Source organism: Spodoptera frugiperda, chromosome 12 (genome assembly GCF_023101765.2).
Source record: "Spodoptera frugiperda isolate SF20-4 chromosome 12, AGI-APGP_CSIRO_Sfru_2.0, whole genome shotgun sequence".
In the NCBI taxonomy this organism is placed as follows: Eukaryota; Metazoa; Arthropoda; class Insecta; order Lepidoptera; family Noctuidae; genus Spodoptera; species Spodoptera frugiperda.
Window position 1 is genome coordinate 9,096,742 of NC_064223.1, and position 14,977 is coordinate 9,111,718.

General features: G+C 37.1%; 1 protein-coding gene across 11 annotated transcripts; it reads right to left on the reverse strand.

The window, feature by feature from the left end:
* Positions 1-490: 490 nt before the first annotated feature.
* On the reverse strand, positions 491-14,977 carry LOC118262522 (inter-alpha-trypsin inhibitor heavy chain H4). 11 transcript variants are annotated; one of them, XM_035573955.2, is made up of 22 exons: positions 14,809-14,977; positions 9,416-9,539; positions 8,689-8,903; positions 8,360-8,470; positions 7,703-7,956; positions 7,508-7,611; positions 7,243-7,389; positions 6,874-7,074; positions 6,606-6,765; positions 6,148-6,342; positions 5,836-5,979; positions 5,437-5,603; positions 5,187-5,330; positions 4,795-4,980; positions 4,392-4,479; positions 4,232-4,261; positions 3,873-3,977; positions 3,311-3,376; positions 2,381-2,509; positions 1,736-1,935; positions 1,054-1,199; positions 491-914 (listed from the first exon to the last, which is right to left on the reverse strand). In XM_035573955.2, exons 2-22 carry the CDS (start codon positions 9,530-9,532, stop codon positions 866-868), a joined length of 2,958 nt encoding a protein of 985 aa, XP_035429848.2. In that variant the 5' UTR covers positions 9,533-9,539; positions 14,809-14,977; the 3' UTR covers positions 491-865. The 11 variants fall into 11 exon arrangements, with proteins under 11 accessions (XP_035429848.2, XP_035429846.2, XP_035429847.2 ...); XM_035573953.2 differs by having other exon boundaries at positions 4,374-4,479; XM_035573954.2 differs by lacking the exon at positions 14,809-14,977 and adding an exon at positions 14,633-14,754 and having other exon boundaries at positions 4,374-4,479.

A 14,977-nucleotide genomic window follows, 5' to 3' on the forward strand; every position in this document is an offset into this window, starting at 1 on the left:
GTAGTGACCTATACCTACTTACATAGTATGACAAAACTGAGACTACATTCAGCGTTTTTCCGTGCCCAAATCCAAGATCTATTCAGTAAAATACTGCTTCAAGTTCTCGAGTTAAGAGGTGTGATGGACCTCCACCAGCGGTCTTTATTGTAAGCCCTGCTCCTGTTGAAATTTGATTTTTAGAAGGAATGCTCCTGGTGCATTCCAGCTGTTAGCCTGTATGTACCTACCAGGTTGTTATTTTCCTAAACACCCCAAGATGAGGCTTGGGCAGTGAAGTGGACCTCTATTAATCTAAAAATATACTGCTATTTCAAGTCTGCTGGCTTCTTATTTTATGCAATTTTGTGCAAGCCACAACGTTAAGTGCGAGGTGCCGTCGTGGGCAATAGGTATAGCCATGCTTGATAACGCAACTGCTGTTGCACGCAAGCTATGTATTGAAGTGGGTTCCAGGGGAAAGTGTGGGAAAAAATAATAAAGCATTAACTATTGAAAAATAATCTTATCTTTATTTAAGATTTAATTGTAAAAAAAAAAACGAAAACTAGGTACATCTCACAACAGCAGGTCATGTTTAATTCTAATAATGGCACTAATCGATTAATCTAGCACCTTAAGTTGTCTGTAATTACATTTGATCAAAACGTTTCAGTTCATATTAAAATACCAACCTATACAAAGAATCTCACTAGGCACTCTTATTGATCATTTGAATTCATTGTAAGGCATAATACGAGTATATTTAACATATTGCTTATTTTTATTCTCATCTTTTCTATATTCTGAGTAATCACAGTACATTAATTGTTATTTATCTCATTTGTTATTGTCATGGTTTCATTCTACCTAGATCTTAATTATTTCAATGTGTTAAGTCGATTTTCTTCTGTTGGCAGCAAACTCCAGCAAATCTGTAAGAAAAACATACGTTAAATATGCGGAGATTAACCTATCAGATCAGCGGATACTTGACTGAAGGCTGAATACTTGACTAATGAACTGATAACAGTTTAAAGATTATAATATTACTAAAAGTTATTTATGACGTACCCTTGGCTGAGTGTGCAGTATGTGGTCTTGTAAACATCCAGAGTGATGTCTTTGACGCCGTCACATCTTGTGAGGTACACGCACAGGCCCGCGCCGCCCTCCACCGCGTTCGAGCATTCAGCATCACCACTGGCTTCTTTCGGAGCCTGGAGAAATGAAAAAAGAAATACATTATATTGTATTAAAGGATATAAAAATATATGAATTTACTAGCGGACCCGACAGACGTTGTCGTGTAGACAGCGTCTTTAATTTGAAAATTTTAAACTTTTTTTAATAAGCTGAAACATTCTGGACCTTTTTGATGAAAATTGTTATTCAAATGTTATGACAATATCTAACGTCATTCATATTTGACACTGCGATGGTAGCGCCGTCTGTCGGATTCAATGTAAAACATTCCAAAATCAACAACTACTGATAAATTAAAAAATAATCTAAAAATCATTGTCCAGCGGACAAAATTGTGAATCTAAACCATTCTCAGATCCCCTTGAACACACACAAAAAGTTTCATCAAAATCCGTCTAGTCGTTTAAGAGGAGTTCAATGACATACACACGTACAGAAGAATTATATATATTAAGATATTGCTGGCATAGCTTAAAGGTTCACTTAGACGACATCTACTTATACTTATAATAAAATGATCAATAGGTATTAATAACGAAGTTATGTTTACCTCTGTTTCTTTGGACAGCTTCAAGGTGACAGTGGTGTCATTAGTGGGCAGCACGATGGAGCTCGCGCTGGCGTCTAAGACTGACTCCAACCAACTGTAGTCCTGCAGGTGGAAGTCCGCCAAGGTCGGAAGTGACGGAGGCGCGGTCGCATAGGTTGGGAAGTATAGATGAGGCGCCGGAGTAGTGATGTATCCTGAGTCTATAAAAAAATATTTCAAATGTTTAGTACATTCACGACTCTTCTAATTTAAATATGAACAGTAACTTTTAATTTGTGTTCTGTTCTTAATATTCATCCCACGATATAATATTTAAGCTTATTTTTCTTTCTACCTACTATACGATACGTTAGTCAAGAAACCTAGTATATAAGTATTGGATACGAAAGTACCTATACGAATATAGCAATTTTACACTTGCTAGCAATTTTACAGTTATTGGCTAAAGTTTGGTTTGTGTTGCGAAATATAATAACACCATCGACGTTTCACAGGGTAGGACGTCGATGTATCTCATGTACCTATCTATAACATAGATGCTAAACTAGTACCCTACATTAAGATGTGTACAAACCGTTTAGTGTACCTAGGTAGGTACAGTGAGAGTACTAATCAATGAACTTGAATGTACTGGATAATACTTACGTGAACTAAATGAAACAGCGCTGGCAGGTCGTCTTTTAAAGAAATTAAAACGTGACATCGAACTAGAACCAGCCCGAGTAATTGTACTCGCCCTGTGATAGAGAGAAGGGGCGAAAGCAGCGCTTTGACCTAGTAAATATTTAGAAAAATAAATGTTAGTTTGTGCAGTTCAAGCACAGACAAAGAAACAATTAATTCCCATATAGGTAAGCAGTTTAGATGCAATAGCTAGAATGCTAAAGGCACGAGTCATGAAGCCAATGATAGCAAACCGGACATGTGGTGTGGATGCTCATGAATCAATTAAGATATTCCTACATTTCATTCATGATGGAGTAGAAATGAATTTTCGTGCATGTTATGGATGGTGGTAAACCAAATACCTTAATATCTGGAACTGGTTATATATCACCAAAAAGGAAATACATAGAAAAGTTGGTAGTTTCTTTATAGTAATGTGACGACGATATGTCACGAGGGGCAGAAATGAAACTCAACAGAGACGTACCTATAAACTTATATCACCTATACTAGAAGTACACCTATGTGTTCCTAACTCATAGTTACCTACATAAAAACCATATCATTATTAAATAAATCAGTACATGATACATTTACTTTTTCTTAGTTTTTGTTTCAAAAACAATTACTAAGGACTGGATTAAGTAACCATTGAATGCCTCTGAGTATGGCGGTTAGTGATGTAATGAAAATATTCTGCAACACAAACGGTTAGACTCTTCATAACTCGAAATCTCTATGATTGTTACGTTCCACAGTAACGACCTAACCCTTTACGTATCGTATTAAGTAGGCAATTTAGGTACTAATTAGAAAATTTATATTTTTGAACATTGTCCATCGCTTGGTACCGTTATACTGGGATGAATATTTTAGAGAACTTTTCAACTGTCACTACTTTAGTCTCACCTTCGAATGAATAATCCTCTACATCGAGGGCCTCCTCCTGTACGTCCAGAGAAGCCGGCACCGCGCCTGATGTCAGGTATATAATATAAATAATTTTTCAACACGCTGTATAACGACCCACTAATCCACTACGAACTTAACCATAATCTAAGAATTAGGCATCTATCTACAAATCAAGCTGAATTTCAAAATAATGTACAGATACGCAAAAACCAAAAGTGATAAAGAAGAAATAATTTATTAGACTACCACCAGCACCATAATGTACTCTACATACAATCGAATGGTACAATGGAAGAGAGATATGAGATTCAGTATTTGATACCATTGCCGTTGCAAATAAAGAGCACTTGTGGGACTAGGTGACACAACCGAAGTAAAGCAAAGATGTTTCGAATGATAGATGATAGACAATTAGCTGTTAATAACATTTCCAACAAGCTGACTTATATAAGTGCACATGCGTTTAAGAAACTGATAGTTACTTGAATTAAGAAGATATAAGATGAGCAAAAAATTAAATCACAAGCAAGATGCTTATAAATTGGTTTGAATAACTTACTGAAGTAGGCGCCTGGAGCAGCTGGTGCAGCTGGGTAGAAGCCAGGACCCGACAGACCGAAAGCCGCGTGACTCGCCATCGGACGAGCCAAGTTTACTGACAAAGCTACAACGACAAACATAGCATTAGTAGCCAACGAGCAGGTATGTCATAAAGTGTCACTGTTTAAAATTTTGAGATTACTGCTCTGATCATGGTCACTGTCGGAAATGACAAATTGTATTAGGTACTTGACTTGGTGCAGGAGGCAGTAGTGCCCCCATATTAAGCAGAAACGTATTATGTAGAACATGAAGATACTTCTTTAGATATTCGAATAAGGCAAGCACTGAATAAGCACAATAATAATAAATACTTACGAACACCAGCGAAGCCTGCACCACCAGGAGCTGTAAACAGAAATACATATATCGTCAATATCAACGAACTTTGTATCGTCATTTAACATCTTTATGGAGTTACAGTTACTATGGGGAACTATATTAAATATTTTGTTTTTACCTAGTAGGGAATCATCACCTGCTTTATCCACAGACTCGGCGTTGACCGCGTTAGTAGCGTTGGGCTTCACCACCACAAGCGACGTCAATGGTGTCACGAACTCGTACTGGCAACAGAAATATTTTGTGAAAACACAGGAAGCAAACACAATACAAATAAAAAAAGAAAGATTATGCCAGTTTCCAAAACTACTCGCCGCTCCAACTCCTGCGTCAAGTCGAAGTCCCGGTAACCCATTTGTTTGGTGTGACCGGGGACTTTGTATTTTACTTACTTAGTTCTACTCAATTATTTTTTTTATGTCGAGGAAACAAGACGATCCTAGCAGGCTCCAGAAACAACACCGATTCTCAATTAAAGTGAGTGATACGAGAATCCTTAAAGGTTCTGTGATGATTTTTGAACATATTAGTTCCATTACCTTCAATGCCAAAGCCAATGCCTTCTTCTCGGGAGAGTTTTCCTTATCAGCAGGCTCAGTATCATCTGAAGCATCACGTTGGTCCAACAGCTGTTTGATGGTCAGGTAGGACCATAGTCGTTCCAGAGGCAAGGTTCCTTGCTTCTTCTTCTCAATGGGAACCTTGGGTACGATCTCCAAGCGTTTCTGTAAGCATATAGTAACATAGTTATAGTTTTATGTGGTTTCAATAAAAAAGCATGACTCCACCCCCTCAGATTCCCTAGAAGTTTCTTGTAAGCACGCTTGTAAGTATTTGAAATTGGATTCTTCAAAGATTATTCGACTTTGATATTTACCTTATTTCAAAGACTATTATTATACAAGTTTGAGAATATTCTTTTGTAGCTTACCCTGCCTTTTCCATCGTCGACGCCGCAGAAGGCTTCGACAGTGGGTGCAAGCTCAGGCACATCGAGGACTTGTCCGGCCACCACCAGCTCGGAGCCAGCGTAGTACGTGCGGAACTGGTGCTGGGTTAGAGAATCTGAACGAACCTGATACACAAACAATAAACATGTAGAGCCAGCACATCAATTGTATTGTAACTTACAACATTTTGGAAATACTTTGGTCAATTAAATTCGCTTTCCAATGGTTTACCTGTCCAGGTGGGTAGCTGAATTTGACATTAGCGAGAAGCGGGGACGAGATCTGTCGGTAGAAGTCGCGTAATTGCAGAGCCGCGTCCGCCGCCTCGTAGATGTGTCGCATGAATCCTCCGTGACGCAGTGACAGCTTGCGCAGGAATTTACGGTCCGCGTCTTCGCCTGAAAGCGTAGTTTCAAAATTAATATGTGTTTTTTTTACAAGAACTCTACGGTCTTTGGAAGGCTTATAATAAACCCGTCCTACATTTATATCTCTATGTATCTCATCATGCATAACGAAAGACGTGCATGTAAAATGCCGAGGATGACCCTCAACAGTCAATGCAGAACGTTCATGATAGAACACAATTTTTAACCGAACAAAAATACTTTCCTTCAAATATCGACTTACCAAAGGCAAGGGAGTAGATGGTAGCCTTGTTAGGTCCGGAGTTCTTTTCTTGTACGTGTGTGATGATGCGCTTAGGGTCAGTCTCACCGACGGTTGGATCTCCGTCAGTCAGGAAGATTATGATTGGCTCCAAAGTTTTAGTTTCTGCGAAAGTAAACGAGTAATCTGAAGTGGTGTGTAATCTACTATTTTACAAACTATTTAGCGAGGATAAGAAGCTTCCTCGCCTCATGTCTAAAACATGTTTTTCTTGAATAAGAACTTTCTTTCATAACATGATTAACTATGTCAAGACATATAATAGAATCTTACCTTTCTTCTCAGCAACTTCAGCAGTAGCAACAGCTTGGGTAGTGGCAACAGCTTGGGTAGTTGCAACAGCTTCAGTAGTTGGGGCACCACTCTCAGTGGCGTTAGCGGGCAAAGCAGAAGGTGGGGGATTGGTCCAGTCGACACCCTTGTTGATCAGGTCCACAGCCACGTCCAACGCTCTTCCGATGTTAGTACCTGAAACAATTTAAGATCATCAATGACCATCTTTAAATTATTACGCGTGAAATCACAGATAAAAGCTTGTTAGACATAATTTTCTTTATCAACAGTGCACGAGGAGGTCAAGCCGATAACGCATTTATGTAATGCAAACTTTGGAATATTTTTCTTTAACCTTTCTTTCTAGAGATAAGAATATAAAACATTGTAAATAGATCCATCACATAAGTCGGATATAATTAATCGGTGATGCGGTGAACAGGGAACTGTTGTCTCACCTCCAGAAGCTTGCAGCCAGTTGACGATGACTTTGGCGCGAGCAATGTTTTCTTTAGTGGCCCTCGAAGGTGGCACCAGGTTCACTTGTTTGTCATTGTAATCGAAATATGAATAGTGATTCTTTGGAGGTTCGCCTTCAGCTTCTTTGAGGTCGTGCACCTACAAAACGAAAGATTTCAATAAATTAATTGCTCAGCCAAATTGGCCACACATTTTTGTCACTTTCAGGATGGCTAAGCCTAAAAACGATATCAGAAAGTTACATACCGTAACAACAGAAGCAAACTCCACAATACTGAAGTAGTCGCCTTCGTTAAGTTCTGAGAGGATAGTCTGCATGGCTTCCCTCAGCTGGACAATCTTGCGGTCCATCATGGAGCCAGACGTGTCCAGGACAAACACCACGAACTTGTTCAAAGGCGGGAGTTCTGTCGGTGCGAAGAAATGAACGAAGTAGCCGTCGTTCACCTACAAGAGCAGAATAACACCAATTATTTTTCAAGACTTTTATATGAGATGCTGATCAATAGGCACATTGTTGAAGAGGACTTTCGTTCGTACCAAAACATTGATGCATTTCAGAAGTTACGCAGGAATTAAAGATGATGGGTAAGAAAATTCGTATATTTTACTAACCAGAATTTCACCATCTTTAGGACGGGCAACATCATACTGCACTACAAATTGACCCAGCACTCCTTCTGGAGTAGGTTCGGGAGGCTCCGAGTAAGATGACCATGATGAATACGAGTGAGTAGCACTAGCAGACTCCTTGGATTTTTGCTGTAAAAAATCATTTAATAATGTTCAATATAACATAGAGACTGTAGACTTTTCAGATTATTAATTGTCTATCCAGAGGATATATTATGCATATAGAATAGAAGTTATGCATACTCACAGCATAGATTTGAATGAGTCTCTCCTGTTCCTGGAGGTCTGGTGTAAACGTGATGGTCGCCTCGCGGTCGTCGTGCGTTTTTACAATTGATACCTTTGAGTTTTCTGAAAATGGAACATACGTTTTTTATTATACCTACTAACAATGGTTCGAATACACCCAAAAGATGTGTTATTTTATATTTTTGTAACGTACGGGCATCGTCCTTAGTAGCATCAATTTCGTTTCCAGTCCTGATCTCCGGTACTCTCAGCTCAACAAGTTTCTCAGTCTCCTTGATGTGGACGGTGACTGTAAGCTTGGGCACCAGCGCACCAGGGTGCAGGTTGATGGCATGGTTGTACACGCCATTACGTCTCACCAACAACTCTTCGTAAGTTAGGTTGAAAACTGCGTTTGACGAAGCTTCCACGTTCACAGAAACGGTGAAGTGATTTGAATCACGAGCTCTGCAAGTGAAGATTCTTGATAAGTATAACTCCTCCAATGCAAATAATTAATTATGACACAATAAAACGTCTTACTTTCTATGTGCCTTACAAGCCTAGACGCCAGAAATTATGAAAACCGAGAAATATGAAAATTTATTCTCCAGAAATATAGAAACTAAAACTTTTCATTGCGCGTCCTTTGTTGACAAAGGCAAGTTGTTTCTAAACAATGACTCATGCGCACTCATAAGTCACAAAAGAGCGAACAGTAATATATTTACATATAATAGAGAGCTTCACCAACACTTTCGATTCATGATCGTGATTGTGTGTCATGAGTTAGTATCTCGTGACCATTTTAGGCAGCATACGAGTCTTACGCCATATGTTATTCTGTTAAAGCATAGAGACTGATACTTACTTGGCAGAAATATGGGCAGCACCAATTCCCTGGTTGACAGCACTTTGGTAAATCTGTTTGGCTTCTTCCTTTTCTTTCACGTACGCCTTGTAGGACTTTCCATCGAGTGTCCTGTAACAATAATACATTAAACAATTTATTAATGCTGTCCCAAATTCGCTGTAGGGTCCAATAACTCTTCAACTTATTGATTTTCCTTTCTGGTCGGAAGTATGGACTTGTGTATCCACTTAGAGCAGTAATTGGCGACTTCCTTTACTCAGAGTAAGCGCGCTCTCTCGGGTCTGTCAATACTTTTAGGTTATTGTTGTAATGTCAAAGATGCTTACATAACAAATCCGCTGATGAAGGCTGTCTCGGGCAGTAGCACCCTGAAGTTAGCCTCCTGGGCCTTCTTGGCGGGGTTGCGTACTTTCGCCACGACTGTCGTATGCGCATACCGGAGTGACACCTCGGATATGACGTCCATCTCTGTCAGTTTAATTGGTGGACTGGATTCTTCTGTCGTGACCTCAGTCACAGTCGCTGCTGAGTTTGTTGCAACCTGCATAAAGTTAAGTCAAAATCAGACTCTTTGAACGTCGACATAGAACTAAAATAAAGTCGACAAATATAAAATAATTGTAAACTAAGTTCCGTAGACTTTCTAACTACTGCTAGGTTGGTAAACACAGAAAGAGTATAAACTGCCATTGTCATTATGTCAGGAAGTAAACCGCAAACTATGTACGCTACGTACTAAACGTTTGGTTTGTCTCATCACAATAAGTAGGCACCTACCTAACTTTTACCTACCTTTTATCACCGTAACCAAATGATGAGGAACGGATTTCTACAGTTCTACAGTGGATTAAATTCTCATTGATTTTCAGGTCTAGTGTTTAGTTCTATTTACCTAAACATTTCTAAAACTGACTAGTCTCTAATTGAAGTTCATTGAAGACCCATGTTTCATTGAGGATCTTTAAATAAGTTTGCCGAGATCGAAAATCCCTTATTTCTTACGGCGATGTATCATGATGCCTAGTTTATTATTATGACTTCTAAGATACTTACGGTGACTCCATCATCAGACTTGGCGACTACCATGGTGTCCTGGGTGGGCACCGCAGCCGAGTGCGCGAGCGCAACGACTGCGCACAGGCATGCAACCACCGCCAGTAAGCGGTTCATATTGATTCTGCAAAGAAATGTATTAAATTAAGACATCTTCATCACGACTGTGGATGCTGTTCGTAGAATAAGTAATTATTAAGTAAGTACTAAATTTCCTCTCGCTTTTTTTCCGCTGTAGGTAAGTAAATATGTACCTAGATAAAACAGTACGAGTTTGCTTTACGTTTAAAGTAATCGAAACGGCGCTCTGATTGGTTGCTTTATTCAAGCCGGCCAATCAGAGCGACAAACGCGCTCGTTCAGTACTAAGGGTACTGTTGACGTCTTGAAATAAAGTCTCTACCTAACTAGCCATACCACCACCAACAATAACTACTAACCATGCGTCGTGGTCGAATGGTTGCAAAATGCGTCTACCGAACAGTAAGTTAACAATGTTACACTACATTTACTTACCGTGAGGTAAGTAAATCGAATCAAACGTAACATAAACGTAAGAATCGAATCAAAACGTCAATCTGCTCGCCCGCTGGTTAATTCCAACGAAGTAAATAAGCATTGTCTAATTTATAATTTTAGTCCATCTTTGCGAATTTTGTCACGTACTATGACATATTATTATGATATTACAAAACACTAGATAGTAGGGCTTAAAACTCAAATCTGCGATAGATTAAATTAATATAATGATGATCTGTGCGGTATTCCTGCTTGGCATGTAGATAAAAAACCAAAAAAAAAAAAAATTTGCACGTTTACAAAAGTTGAAATTTTAATTTAGCACCAATTTAAATGTCATATAAAATAAATGGAATTCTATCCATTTTTCACGGTTTATTGTTCAGTGGAATGTTTAATTAAATTCCTAAAACAAAGGTTGCTTAATTGTATGAATCATGTATAGGAGTAAATATTTATTTAATAACTGAGGCCAAAGACTTTAAGCAGGTTGTTAAGTTGGTCTGTATAAACAAAAAGGTGTAATATAACCATTTATTATTCAATTAATTCAATAATAATAAATAATCAATGAATGTGGAACTAAAACGATTAGGTAGACCTTTGACCATATTACTATGACCTTATCACTATATCTATTATTAAAACTAAGCTTATTATTAACGAGAAAATGTCAAGAATAAATAAATAAAGGAAAACCGTAAGATAAAATAATGACGTCAACAATGTAAGAACTTGGCCGTGGTTTTCCCCAAAACTTTACTGCAACGTAAAATAATTTATAAGACAACCTCCTTATACGTCATAACGCCATTTTTTTTATTTACTAAATGTTTTGTCGTAGGTAACTTACGTGTTTATAAACGTAAACAGGTTCCAAGAAATAAAATATAGGTACTGTTTTACTGTTTAAAAAAAACAATGTAAACATTTACGTACCTATAAGATGTTCTTAAAATAGAAACTAACTATGACTGTTAAACCAACTAAGTAGATACCTACTTAATTAGATAGCAATTTATATCTTAATTACGTGTTTTAAAGTTTAAGATGTAATGTTTATTTACTGAAAAGTAATTAAGACTATTTTTTATAAAGCTAACAAACAAATAATGATTGGCTATCTAAATAATGCTGCATTTAATGAGAACAGCGGTGAAGATTTACTAATTATTCAAACAAAACTTGTTTGTGTTATTAAAATATACAGAATTCACGTGAAGTTGTTGCTACGTTACCTCTACGTAACTGTACAATCCAGTTTTGCTAGTCACTCAGGTTTTTAGTAAATAAATGCCAATATTGATATGATAGCTATAAAATCAATTCCACCAGGTTGAAGCATAAAAATATAATACAACAGCTACTCCTGCGCGGTTTCACCGACTGCTGTGCCGTAGAGTAATGTTTAAATGAAAAAAATAAAAATAAAAATCAAAAACTGAAACGACAATTTTATTACATTTTGCAATCTATCTAGACTATATCTAATCTTTAAATAAAATTGGAATGTCTGTGTGTAATTTTAATATACGCTTTTTACATAATACGATACATACACCAAAATAATATTTTTGTCTGTCTGTCTGTTGTTTCGGCTAATCTCTGAAATGGCTAGACCGATTTTGAAGGGTCTTTTATTAGCAGGTAGCGGACATACTAAAGAGTAATTAAGACTTTTATTAGTCACAATGTTCGAAATCAACGCGAACGAAGCCGCGGGCTTCAGGTTGTAGTAAGCTGCAATACTCTATATCGTCATAAACTCATTAACTTGCGAACTGCAACTAGTTGTTGTCGTAATGCAGATTGTTAAATTGGTTGTAGTAGTTTATAGCAGTATATTGCTATAGAGTAGAGCACCAACTACGATCACCTTTATATTGACTTTCATTAAGAATGTAGATTGTGAATGTTTTCTTCTTTCACGCCATTTCTGTGAGTTCAGAATGTCACCGGTTGAGCCGGCTATTCTATTATTATATTATTCATCAAAACTTGATAATTTTTGGTCTACTTTTCCCAACCGAGACTGCAGTAGTTTTACCTTATGTCTCTACCACTTCAAACTAGAAATACTAGCTCGTAAAGATTCGCGACCTGATGATCAAGTTGCATTTTTAGAGCATTACGTATTTATTCGTAGTTCTTACCTACCACCTATCAATATGCAAAATGTATAGAAGTTTGTACAGACACCAGCGCATCATGCTATCCTAAACTACCTCAATAGATTATGAACGTTATTTTAAGACCTTAAAGTTGTAAATCCATTAAAGAAAGACAGATTGAGGGGAGGTTGTTGTGCTCGCATCTGTAGGTAAATGGTTACATCACATAACGAAAATGACAATCGCAAGTCGTCACCTAAAGACCTCGACCTTGCATGCACGCTCACATTATCACGAAATAAAAGTAGAATGTATAATAAACAAAATAACAATGAGTAAACGTGCTGCCAATATTAGGTATGTGACATTATTACTTTTTTAAATATAACTTTTATATGTAGAAATTCACTATACGATTTATTTGTAATAATTTACCAGCAAATTAAAAATTTGTAAAAACTGACCAACCAATAAGGGTGATTTTCTACCAGAGATATGTCATGTAGCTATGCTACTATATGGCTGATGCCTGATCCGGAGCTGCGGACTACCTAGCGAGTTTACCGGGGCTCCGGCTCCACAACCCTAGAGTATGTCACTCCCTCTCGCCTCGCCCAGGGCGGGAAAAGTCATTGGATGATTTTCCCACCTTAAAAAAAAATGCTATTCCACTATGTAATAGTTCTTTAAGCTGTGAACCTATGTGACCGTTTTCATTGATAGTAAGCGATGTAGCTGTGCAAGGAAGATGAGCTTCGCGAATGCTTAATTTTATTATTATATTATATAAGTTTCAACAATGTTAACTTTATGATTAATGACTTCCTTTTTTCGTCGATAACAGACATCCTTTGAAGAGTTTTTGTAATTTTATAAGTCTGTTGGTCACGATTTTCATATTATTAAGAATAAATAATACACGCGATTTCTGAGACCACCTAACATAAAACTAAAACGATTTTTCGTAATTAGAATATACAAAATTGTATTCTAACATAAAAATATCTCGTTTTGTTTTTGTCAGTTTATATTTTTAAATAGGTACATTTGTAGGTATGTGCAATACGGCTCTACCGGTTATAACACAGCTAGATTGATGATTGCAGACAGATTGCATGAAATTATATGTACTTAATAGCCGTAAAAACATAACAATTAAAAATTATTGATCAAAAGATTCAATCAAAACGTTTGATTAAAAGTTGCAATTAAGTAATATTACCTAATAAAATATAGGTATAGGAAAATGTCCGTCTGGGCAAAAGATCCACAATAAAAGATCCAAAGATCAGTAAAGGGAAAAGAAATCAATTATTTGTTTGAAAGAGATCCACCAAAACTTGACTCATCGTTCAATTGCACTGAATCAAGAGGATCTTTTTTTGGAAATATAGGTCACTTATGCAGATATCTTAAGGGTTATCGAACAAATCGCAAAAAGGACTAAAACTAGATAGGTATATTCAGACTTTTTAGTATTTAATTTTACCTATGAGTCAGACAAAAGGTCTCTGCTATCTACGAATATCTAGCACCGTTCACCGTTCTTGTAGGTTCTTGTATTTTCGCATGTTTGACTTAGTGTTTACAGACGGACCGTCAATTTGTTTGTTATACAATAATGCCTATGCTGCACTACGCAGATTACGGAAACCGTATTTATAATTAGGCATGTAATTCGGTTTTATTTACCAATTTATTAGATACGAGTACAACATATTGTAAGTCCCATGGAACAGAGGACAGCATGTTTTATCACTACCCAATAACATCGGAGAGTAGGTAGCACACTCTTAAATCATTAAGAAACTCAACTTTATATAGGTATTTTTAAATAATCTCTTGACAAATGTTTTATTTGGAAATTAGAAGATTCTATTATCGCTCTATTGTAATAAAAAATGGTTCAACATGATTTTTATAAATTATTTCCAAGACTTCCAGTTTACAATCATAACACAACAACTGGTAATGAATGATTGATGAATCAGCTTTGTAATAACAACAACAAGTAATTGGTAAATAAGATAAATCAAGTTAACACTAAAGTATCTAAGCAACAAGTTCGTAGAGTTGGTAGCTGACTTATTATTATTGAATTTGAAAGAATACAAGATTCAAAAGTTAAGATTTACGTTCCATTAACAAAACAGTCAGTAGAAACATAAATATAAATTATTTGACATCCACTGGCTCCATCAGAAACGAGTTACGAACACACTAAAACATATCTAGATGCAAATCTATAGATACAGTTTAGCAAGCAGCCTATAAGAATGTGGAACTCACACCTGTGTAGTGTGTACATAGTAAATAGTAATAGGTGTGTAAGGAAATCAAAGAAATATCAATTGGCCATTTGTTTTTAAAGAATACGAAGTTATGAAAAATCATATTCGTTAATTAAAATTTAGAATGCCATTTAGAAGGTTGTTGAGTATTTAAGTACGGCCCATTACAAACTCACTCAAATAAATACATAGTTAATTTTGTAGTGACATTGTTCGAAAATTCAAAACTATCCATTAGTTTCTCGAATGGAAATAATGCTACCAACTATGTATGGACTCGATGATTAGGTACTTACGTAGTCACAATGACGACCGGTTCCCGTTTGGACAGTTACAGTACTGTTAGGTGCCGCGGAATCAATCGTTTACCTAGATATACTCACAAATAACAACAAAACAACGATATTTTAAAATACCGGCAGTCCGCCGATACGTTGTTACGCTGGTTACATAAAGGCGGACCCGTACTTACTCGTTTGTTTACGCTCAACGAGATGATTGCACCAATTGTCCCTCAGTCTCTGGCACGTTCCACGTCCACCCTCACTCAGCAATGGGTCTATCGTCACTGGAGCGCGTGTGGGGAGCGTGCGTGCTCGTCGTCGTCCGCCGCGAAACTCGATAGCACGCCACTCGCGAAC